This window comes from Austrofundulus limnaeus, unplaced genomic scaffold (assembly GCF_001266775.1).
Source record: "Austrofundulus limnaeus strain Quisiro unplaced genomic scaffold, Austrofundulus_limnaeus-1.0 Scaffold38, whole genome shotgun sequence".
NCBI lineage: Eukaryota > Metazoa > Chordata > Actinopteri > Cyprinodontiformes > Rivulidae > Austrofundulus > Austrofundulus limnaeus.
The window spans coordinates 1,783,654-1,794,120 of record NW_013952440.1 but is presented as its reverse complement, the minus strand read 5'-3'; the positions used below and the strand labels follow the sequence as shown (position 1 = coordinate 1,794,120).

General features: G+C 37.0%; 1 protein-coding gene across 2 annotated transcripts in view; it reads left to right on the top strand.

The window, feature by feature from the left end:
• grin2aa (glutamate receptor, ionotropic, N-methyl D-aspartate 2A, a) overlaps window positions 1-10,467 on the top strand; it is a 213,496-nt gene that overhangs the window by 138,523 nt on the left and 64,506 nt on the right. For both annotated transcript variants that reach the window (XM_014006933.1, XM_014006934.1), the window contains exons 3-4: window positions 2,218-2,384; window positions 6,692-7,120. In XM_014006933.1, the coding sequence (XP_013862387.1) occupies window positions 2,218-2,384; window positions 6,692-7,120 (596 nt within the window). The remainder of the gene's footprint in view (window positions 1-2,217; window positions 2,385-6,691; window positions 7,121-10,467) is intronic.

Below are 10,467 nucleotides of genomic sequence, written 5' to 3'. Positions count from 1 at the left end.
AGAGAGAGAGAGAGAGAGAGAGAGAGAGAGAGAGAGAGAGAGAGAGAGAGAGAGAGAGAGAGAGAGACTCTATCTGTACCTCCAACCCCCTAGTGTTCTCTGCCACTTTCATACAAATAATCTCATCAGGGATGGTGCATTAAGATACAATCATATATCAAACTCTCCTTCCCGGAGTGACTTTAAACTTCGTCTCTCCCCGAGGAACCACATGTATGAAATTAATGTGAATTAACTGTAATACTGCCATAAAACATAAATGGTATTTCCTAACTGCTGCTGTCAAATGAACCTGCCGAGGTATAAATCGTCCTCTTTCATTTATTTTTTTTATCATTTTATACTCAGCAATACTTTTAAAACTGATGACTTTTATCAGATAATTGGCTAACATAAGTGTGTTGTTTTGCATAAATTAACTGTAGAATGACTGCTTAATTGATACAGATGTCAAGAATTGTTATTGATAGTTCATGAATCATCTGTGGTGTACAGAAAAAAAATGGAATGTTGGTTCATTTGTTCCCTTTTTGTGCTAATGTTTGCCATGACCTAGCCGTCCTGTTGTGTTCCAGTCAAATTTGACTTTTCTAAAAGTTTTCTCTCAAAATAAATGTACTTCCTTTGATCTGCTTGACTTGAGAGCATACATTTAAACCTTTTCAGACATTTTCCTGTATCTTGACCCTCAAAAATCCGTAATTTCCATAGAAAATCCATGTTACTTGGGTGGGGGCTTGACATGCGGACTGTAGGCCACAGGAAGAGACAGAACGTGGAGCAGAGGTAACAGCAACTGCATGAGGACAGGAGTAGGGAAACGAAGAGAAGTGGAGAACTTATTTCAGCAGAGCGAGTTGGGAGATGGGTATTTATTTTATTAATAGTTTAGTCTTTTTTTCGTCCTACACGCTATGAGATGTAAAAAAAATGTGATGATGAGTGTTTGAAAAAAAAAAGAGCGACAAACAAATCTGTGAGATTTCTCTATACGTCCATATACCTGCACAATGGGGGAAAATCTGTTTAATTTACGAACAATCCATACAACTTGACATGTCCTGTATGTGAAAGTTCTTGATTTTGCTCCTGCAAGTCTTCAAAATTTGCATTACTTCAAGATTTTTTAAGCTCAACATTATTTGTAAAAAGTGCAGTAAAAATGTGTGCAATACACTGTAAATTGGCGCATGGTGGGAAGAGTCAGAATTATTTACACAACTGTGTGTTTGAACTCACTGTGACTCCAAAGACGCAAACACCCATGACTCACTGACACAAGAGACTACTGACTGTATGCATTTGTGAGACATGCTTCATAATGAATCCAACACTGTATCAGAGGATTTTTATTTTACACATTTTTAATAACATGCTTTTTGGGCCTTTGTAAAGACAACTTCAGATTGGACGAGACTTGACTTCTGCACCAAAAAAGATCGAGGCTATGCAATATTACACCGTGACATGGCTTCCAGCCTTATGATTGCTGTTTCATCATTTAATCAATCCTACAGTGGCTCCCTTTTGTAGACGTATCCTGTGGGCAGTGTGAATATACATAAATATTGCATTTATTGTAGCTGTCTGTATGTATGTTAGTGCACGTGGTGAATTTGTTGATTCTCAGTGTTACATTTGCACACATGACAGAGTTAAACAGACTGATAATCAGTTATTTTTAACACTTCAGACATCTAGTGAATAATATTTTTTTCTTCTCCAGAATAGTTGGTCCCATTGCACCTAACTGCATTTAAATCTCGGTACAATGAACCATTTTAAATATGGCATACATTACTGGAAGAGATTTGAACACCTGTATTAGAGCATCTCTGGGCTGTCCAAGCTCATGTTTAAGTTTGGCTGGATGAGGTGGCAAATGTTTCTCAATCAGACTTAATGAAGTGATATGAGTTAATGCAACTCTCATTTCCAAGAACAAKGCACCGAGTTCTGAAGCCTGCATCTTACAGCACCAGTCCAATTAGATCTTAATCAAATTATTCTGTGCTCCTCATTTATACATTTCCAACACAGAAAGTTTATTATGTGTGTTTTTGTGTGTGAAGCCTATTTTTGTACTCATTGTCCCAAAGTTTAAACACTTCGTTGCAGATTGCTTAGTCTGACACTGAAGTTGCTACAAAAAAGGTCCTAAGGAATATTTAACCAAATCTTTATTTTTCTTCTACTTCTTATTTTTCTTCTTCCCAGGATGTGAAGTCAACTTTCTTCCAGTTTGGTGCTTCCATCCAGCAGGAGGCTCTGCTGATGCTAAACATCATGGAGGAGTACGATTGGCATGTCTTCTCAATCGTCACATCCAAGTTCCCCGGATACCAGGAGTTTATCAACATCCTAAAAACTACAGTTGACAACAGGTGGGAACAATTACTTTGCACCTACTTTTTAAATTATTTTGGAAACAGGACACAAACTGAGAAGCCATTAAATTGGTAATGAAAAATATTAAAAACTCCTTAAATGCTACACACAACTTTATTAAGTCAAGTCAAGGTTTCTTTCCATAGAATTTTTAAAAAAATAATAAAATAAATTAAATAATTAAAGTGTTGTATACAGGCTAAAATCAGCAATAAATATGAAGTAAATAAAATTAAAACATAATAAATAAATACTAAATAGATTACACACAAAAACGAATACATGACGTTCCTGCTCAACTAAGACTAGGACATTGCGAGGACAAATAGACTTTGAGTATTAATATAAAATGATCAATGAGCTGTTTGACAGTGTAATGACTAGGGGTGTAACAAAACATCGAGCTACATTGATTAAATGATTAATGATTATTTTACATCAAGGCAAAACAAAATCATTGATCCATAACATCATATGTATGATGTGGATCAATATCAAATCAGTCACAGACTTGGGAATTGAATTTAATCAAAGTCTTATCACAACAGAATTTGTGATATCAGAAACATTGTATTGTCATCCAAACAAATCAATGTAATATTGCCTTATGGTAAAGCTCCCAATGGACATCCCTAGTAGAGACCACCAATGAAAAGGCTCCATCGTCTTTATTTTGTGTCTGGATCTGGGAATGCCCAAAAAGCAATGGATTTTCACATTTGGTATGTTTGATATGAGTTTCAAAGTTTGAATTTTTGAATATCTGTTGGGCATTTTTGATCTAAATGGCTGCCAGAGACTGAACTTCAGAAAGTCAGAAAAAAAATTAAGAGTCCTAACCCTAAAAGCACCACGGCCGATGATATTTATTGCATATATTGCCATGTTTTTGTAGTACAGTTACAGGTGCTGGTCATAAAATTAGAACATCATGAAAAAGTTGATTTATTTCTGTAATTTCATTCAAAAAGTGAAAGTTGTRTATTATATTAATTCATTACACACAGACTGACATATTTCAAATGTTTATTTATTTTAATGTTGATGATTATAAYTGACAACTAATGAAAACACAAAATTCGGTATATCAGAAAATTTGAATATCGTGAAAAGGTTTAATACTGAAGACACCTGGTACCACACTCTAATCAGCTAATTAACTCAAACCACCTGCAAAGGCCTTTAAATGGTCTCTCAGTCTAGTTCTGTAGGCTCCACAATCATAGGGGAAACTGCTGACTTGACAGTTGTCCAAAAGACGACCTTGCACAAGGAGGGCAAGACACAAAAGGTCATTGCTAAAGAAGCTGGGCCTTTCACAGAGCTCTGTGTCCAAGCACATTAATAGAGAGGTGAAGGGAAGGAAATGATGTGGCATAAAAACAAAACAAAACTCACTGAAAAWTGTGGGGGGAGATTCACAAAGAGTGAACTGCAGCTGGAGTCTGTGCTTCAAGAACCACCATGCACAGACAGAAACATGGGTTTCAGCAGTTGCATTCCTTGTGTCAAGCCACTYGAATAAGAGACAGCATCAGAAGTGTCTTGCCTGGGCTAAAGACAAAAAGGACTGGACTGCTGCTGAGTGGYCCAAAGTTATGTTCTTTGATAAAAGTCAAATTTGAATTTTTTGGGGAAATCAAGGTCCCAGAGTCTGGAGGAAAAGAAGAGAGGCACTTCATCCACGTTGCTTGAAGTCCAGTGTAAAGTTTCCACGGTCAGTGGTGGTTTGGGTCCATGTCATCTGCTGGTGTTGGTCCATTGTGTTTTTTTGAGGTCCAAGGTCAAAGCAACCGCATGAAGTTTTAGGGCACTTCATGCTTCATGCTGCTGACCCAACTTTATGGAGTTGCAGATTTCATTTTCCATCAGGACTTGGCACCTGCACACAGTGCCAAAGCTACCAGTACCTGGTTGAAGGACCATGGTATCCCTGTTCTTAATTGGCCAGCAAACTTACCAGACCTTAACCCGATGGAAAATCTATAAGGTATTGTGAAGAGGAAGATGTAATATGGAAGACGTAATATGCCAGACCCAACAATTCAGCAGAGTTGAAAACCACTAGCAGAGCAACCTGGGCTCTCATAACACCTGAGCAGTACCACAGACTGATTGACTCAATGCCACGCCGCATTGCTGCAATAATCCAGGCAAAAGAAGCCCCAACTAAATATTGAGTGCTGTTCATGATACTTTTCATGTTCATGGCCAGTTGGCCAGCATTTCTAAAAAAATATTTTTTGTGTTGGTCTTCAGTAATATTCAAATTTTCTGAGATACTGAATTTGGGATTTTCATTGGTTGATGGTTATARTCATCAAAATTAAAAGAAATAAGCATCTGAAATATATCAGTCCCTGTGTAAGGAATGAATACAATATACAAGTTTCCCTTTTTGAATGGAATTAGTGAAATCAACTTTTTCATGATATTTTAAYTTTATGACTAGCATCTTTAAATAATGAATTCCTATTGGGAGGGGAAACACGATGAACAAGTTTATCAAAAACACATTTTAATACTATGAGATCTAAGAAAATGTTTGTGTCAACTGGCAATCTGACAGTTGTTTTTCACTAGCTGATTAATAACTTTTAAAATTGACTTAGCCCAAATGAACACATTTTAGTAACTTGGCCTTCTTATTTAGTCAGTTGCTTAAAAAAACGATTTATTGTTTGTGACATTTACAAAACTAGTAAATACAGTATGTACACTTTAAAAACCGGTTCCCATAATTAGAATAACTTCTCATTAGGTTTAAATATTACTAAATTCCCTTTTTGTGTTCATTTAATCTCTGTTCTTGAGCACCATTTAGTCTCTGGGTGCCTAAGGAAATAATTAAAGGGCTTTGTGGAATATAATAGTTTGAAACATGGGTACATTACCAGTTTCAGCTCAACATACTTAAAGTACCACTCTATTGAGATTTGGAATCACATTATTTCAATTACTTTGCCAGCCATAGTTCAGTAATTGCAGGGACACCAGTCTAATCTAAAGTATCCCAGATGTCCACCATAATGATCTCAGATTTATTTTGGCAGGTGTTCATATGTCTCTGTGCGTATTTCACTAGATGTGAGTATCTCAAAGTTCACTGTCAGAAATGCACCGTGTTCTGAAAGTTACATTTTTTTTGCTATGCCGTTTCTGATAGCAGATGTCCGATCACTGTCGCTTTAAACTGATGAGCACAGCCATGTCTGATAATAGACTTTTAATCTGAGCAGTCACTATAGCTGAATGTTTTCAGTCTCTGATACTGCAGAGCATGGTGTCATTTTATTCGTAAACATGGACACATTTTTCAGATTCCAAGATGGTCTTTTAATTTAATTGCATCAGTTCATAATTTTTATTACCCTTGTCTTCTTTTGTTGCWTCTTTTTGTCAACGTCTTCCTGTGAGACTGTTTCATTGTCTCTCCAAAGCCCCCTCTCATGTCTCCATTTCCATTTCCACCCGAGCTTTCAGAATCACCTCCGAAAGGATTCTAAGCAGGTAGAACTTTGTATTGCAATTTTGATGTCTGCCGACTTCTGCCCATGGATTGGCTGTATGAGGCAGGTTTTGGACACACTGGCCACCCATGGTTACAGAAGCACTTATAAACAGTGCCACATAAAAAAGGTTTGACTACCAGACATTAAAATTACAACTGAGACACATACACACCTGAGCGGAACCAAATATACAGTACATGAACCGAACAGAGTAAGACTCAACAATGGAGACGGGGCTTCACAGTTTTGCCTTTTGGGGCTTGTAAGCCTGGCACAATGGGAAAAGAGCAAGTCTCAAATTGCTCTCCTGTTCCACTGTGTCGATAGTAAAATCCTTGCATGCAGGTTAACTGTTCTCCTCTTTTCCCTTACCTGTGTCACWCTTTGTAACGCTCACTTACTCAGTCCATATTGTGTGCACATTCATTTCTATGCCTCTTTCTCCTGGCAGGTTCTARCAAGCACTAACTACTGATAAAACTAAAGCACAGTTTAATTTATTTCTGCTGCCGTTTAACTCATACTGGAACCCACTGGTACTCATCTGCTCCAGACACAAAGGGAAAGATAACAAATTAAACTAAAATGGAAAACAGTCCCRATAAATGTCTTAAATGATCTCATAATCCAGAGGTTTGTGCTCAGGCATCCATCATAAAACACTTTGTACAACACAAGCCAAACGAATGACGAGCATGCCTGCTTGTCTAACGCTATAAAAAATGTAATAATCTTTTAGGTAAATGTTTAATTTTCCATTTTGTTTTTGTCTTTTTTTTTTCTTGCTCTAGTTTTGTGGGCTGGGACCTCCAAAATATCATCACTCTGGATGCTGTGGAGGAGGACAGTCGCTCYCAGATTATGCTCAAGAAGGTCCAGTCTCCAGTGGTATTGCTCTACTGCTCCAAAGACGAAGCGGTCTACATCCTGGAGGAGGCTCGCTCTCTGGGCCTGACTGGATTTGGATACATCTGGATTGTGCCATCGCTGACGACAGGGAACACGGAAATTACACCAGAGGCGTTTCCATCAGGAATGATTTCAGTGTCYTATGACGACTGGGACTACCCGTTGGAGGCACGAGTCCGTGATGGACTGGGGATCATAACTTTAGCAGCAGCAGCCATGTTGGATGAGTTTGGGGATATTCCTGAAGCCAAGACATCCTGCTATGGACAAATGGAAAAAACAAGCAAACTTCCACCAAGTGCTCTGCACAAGTAAGTATRTTATTGGTTTGATTTCTGTCTTTACTATCCTTGAAACACAAGCATTATATGTTATATTATTCAATAGCATTATCTTTTTAACTGGGCACCAATTGTAAAATAAAATGTTAAAAAATAAGGTACCACTTTACAATAAGGCTCCCCTTACACATGGCTTATGAATAATTTATAGATAGGTTATTAATTCATCTGCAAACACTTTCTAAACCACTTTAAAGTGCTTATTATCCATTAATTAAGGATAAGAAAGAGACAAAACTGTCAGATTWCTTGCTAACTAGTGAGCCAAGCCTTTACATGTACGTACAGTACATATTATGTCTAAAGTGCTGTAGTAAACATTTCAGACTAGGTTACTACCTTTTAAGCACATTATTGTATTGGAAACACATATTTTGAACATAATTGTACTGCATTACTGCATTGCACATATCCATAATTATCAAACTAGGGCTGCAACGATTAATCAATTAATYGATTAATCGACCACTAATCGATTATTAAARTAATCAATGACTAATTTAATAATYGATTAATCGTTTTCTTTTTTKTTKTTGTTCTTTACTTTGTTTTTCTCTCCAAACTGCTTTGACCCTTTCCACTGCCACATCTGCCTTTCTGTCCTTGACACACATGCACAGTAGTGGTAACTGGGGTAGGCCGTGGACGTCACAAGACATTATACAGACAGGCTCTGGTATCATGGCTTCCCAGCAACGGAGCTCAAAAGTGTGGGATCATTTTAAGAAAATGAAAGAGAAACCTGTGTAATATCTGCAGAGCAGAACTTGCCTTCCACAGCAATTATTTTTAGTTAGCATAAAGCTAAAATCTAACGATGGTTATTTAATAGCAGCTGCATTCTGGCGCAATAAGCTCTATGTTTTATATTCAGTTAACGTATGATCCAATTAGTCGACTAATCGAAAAAAAATAATTGGTGATTAATCGATTATAAAAATAATTGTTTGTGGCAGCCCTATATCAAACGGAGCCTTATTATAAAGTGAAGGAGAGTTAGTACACTATTGTTAAATCCTATTTCAAAATGTGTCAATCTAAACATAAATGTTATGGCTGAAAGTTAAAGTTTACATTGARGTATTTCAGAATAGAATGCAGCTTTTTCCGTTGGTGTGTGGCTTTTCGTTACGATATGATGTCATCCCATCACATGGGGCGGCTGTGGTGTAGCGGTAGAGCAGCCGACTTGGGACCAGAAAGTCACARGTTCTACTCCCCAYCATGCTAACGCCGTGGTGTCTTTGAGCAAGCCACCWAACCCCCAACTTCTCCCCGGGTGCTCACATAGCTGCTCTGCTCCACTTGGGTGTTTCTCATGTGTGATGGGTCAAATGCAGAGCACAAATTTTATCCTTGAGTAAGAACATGCCTTTTCATCYTGTGACAAAAGCAAATGCTAATGCTGCTAACACTGCTAATGTTTCCCTACAAAACGTCAAACTCACAGTTGTCTGAGCTGCATTTCAAACTGCTGGACCAAAGGTACCAACCATATTGTTTTCAATGAACACATTTTGAATTTAAAATTTAAACGCCATCTTCAGCAGCATTAGCATTTGCTTTTGTCGCAGGATGATGACGTCACAACACAAGCCGAGCATCAACGTTAAAGGCTGTGTTCCATTCTGAAACACCCTATCTGCAACATTCATCATTTAATTTTTACATTTAGATTTACACTTTCAGATTTAGGATTTAACATTTAGACATAACGTTTAAATGTAACATTTTGTAAAAACTTAGCAAAACTTAAGAACAGTGAGCTAAATAACAACAAAATGTTGGAACTTTTTTAACTAAAATTTTACACCCATAAAGTGAACWAAATAATTAAAATGAGTTAGTGGCATTTTACATTTGTTGCATTGTAGTTTTATACCCTTCCAATGAGAATGTGCTTAGGATCGGGGAACTGACTTTAGGGCATGGCATCCAGAGATTTTGAATAACAGCTGAGCAGATTGAGGAGTGTTGGAAATAAATAGAGGGAGAATAGATTTAAAAAGAGGTGAATGGAATTTTGGGTGTTGTTTGTGATTTAGGCAGCGAGTAGAAGATCAAGAGAAGAAATGTAAATGGGATAACAGCAGGAAGCCACTACAAATGAGTGCTCTCTCAAATTGAAGAGCTCCTTGATGAGTCCTTCTGCTCTTCTTCTCATTTATTCCTCCATAACTCATTTGCTCTCGTGCGCTCTCCTCATCTTGCGCTCGGCCCCCCCATCAGCCAGTGGGAGATGTTGYAGGTCTTGCCAGCTCTGTCTGGCTTTCCATCTGGCAGAACGGGAAGAGACACACACAATCAGTGTTTACATCCGAATCRTGTTTTTATTGTAAAGAAGACGTGTGAAATTAATCTCCTTATGTCTCAATAGCAAAATTTGATTCYAAAATGTCTTTCCAGAAACAAAATTAGACAGGTTATTTTTCCTTACTATGCTTTCTTCTATAGAAGAAATTGTGTCACTTATAAATSATTGTCAAGAAATAAAGCTACATACAAAAGACTTATAGACTGACAGCTGGGAAAATTGTTTACACAAAATACAGCTGTATACGAGTTGGACAGCCTTGCTTCTTTTTGAGAGTTACAACAGAACATACTTACACATCCATATGTCGGTAATCAGACACAACAATGCAAACAAGTAAGGTCCCTTTGCAACACTGTGCTGTCAAACGAACTCAAACCTTGTTTACATTGTAATATAAGCTAAATAACATGTTTTAAGTGCTGATTTCCATTCTCCAAACACATTCTCCTTGACATCAGTTAAAGATCAATGAAGAATAATTATTTATTGAATAATTACAAAACATGTTTTTCTTACAAGTTATAATTGACTGTCTACTTATTGTAGGTGTACTGGAAGCCTTTTAGGCAATTAATTGTTGACTCAAAAACAGCATGTTGGATTTACATAACTTAACCATGACAACAATTTCCACTTAACTGAGTTGAACATGTAATGTAACTGTGCAAKTGGCTTTTAAATTTACCCAACTCAGTTTTGTGGAAATTGTTGATATAACTTAGTTAAGTAAATCCAACACTCTGTTTTTTTTAGTGCTGTTAAACAAACATGTCAATGCTGTTTTGCATGTAGGAGTGTTTTACATTGCTGACTTTACATTTTCCTTATTGGACAAAGTAATATTTGCTGTTACTGGATCTTTGCTTTGCAGCATGTTTTTCGGCATTACGGAAGAAATCAGTTCTTTTTGTGACACAATTTAAACCCAAATACATAAATTGTTTATCAGGGTTTTGTTTTATCTTTTAATCATATTCTTACTACCAGAAGTGTATAAAGT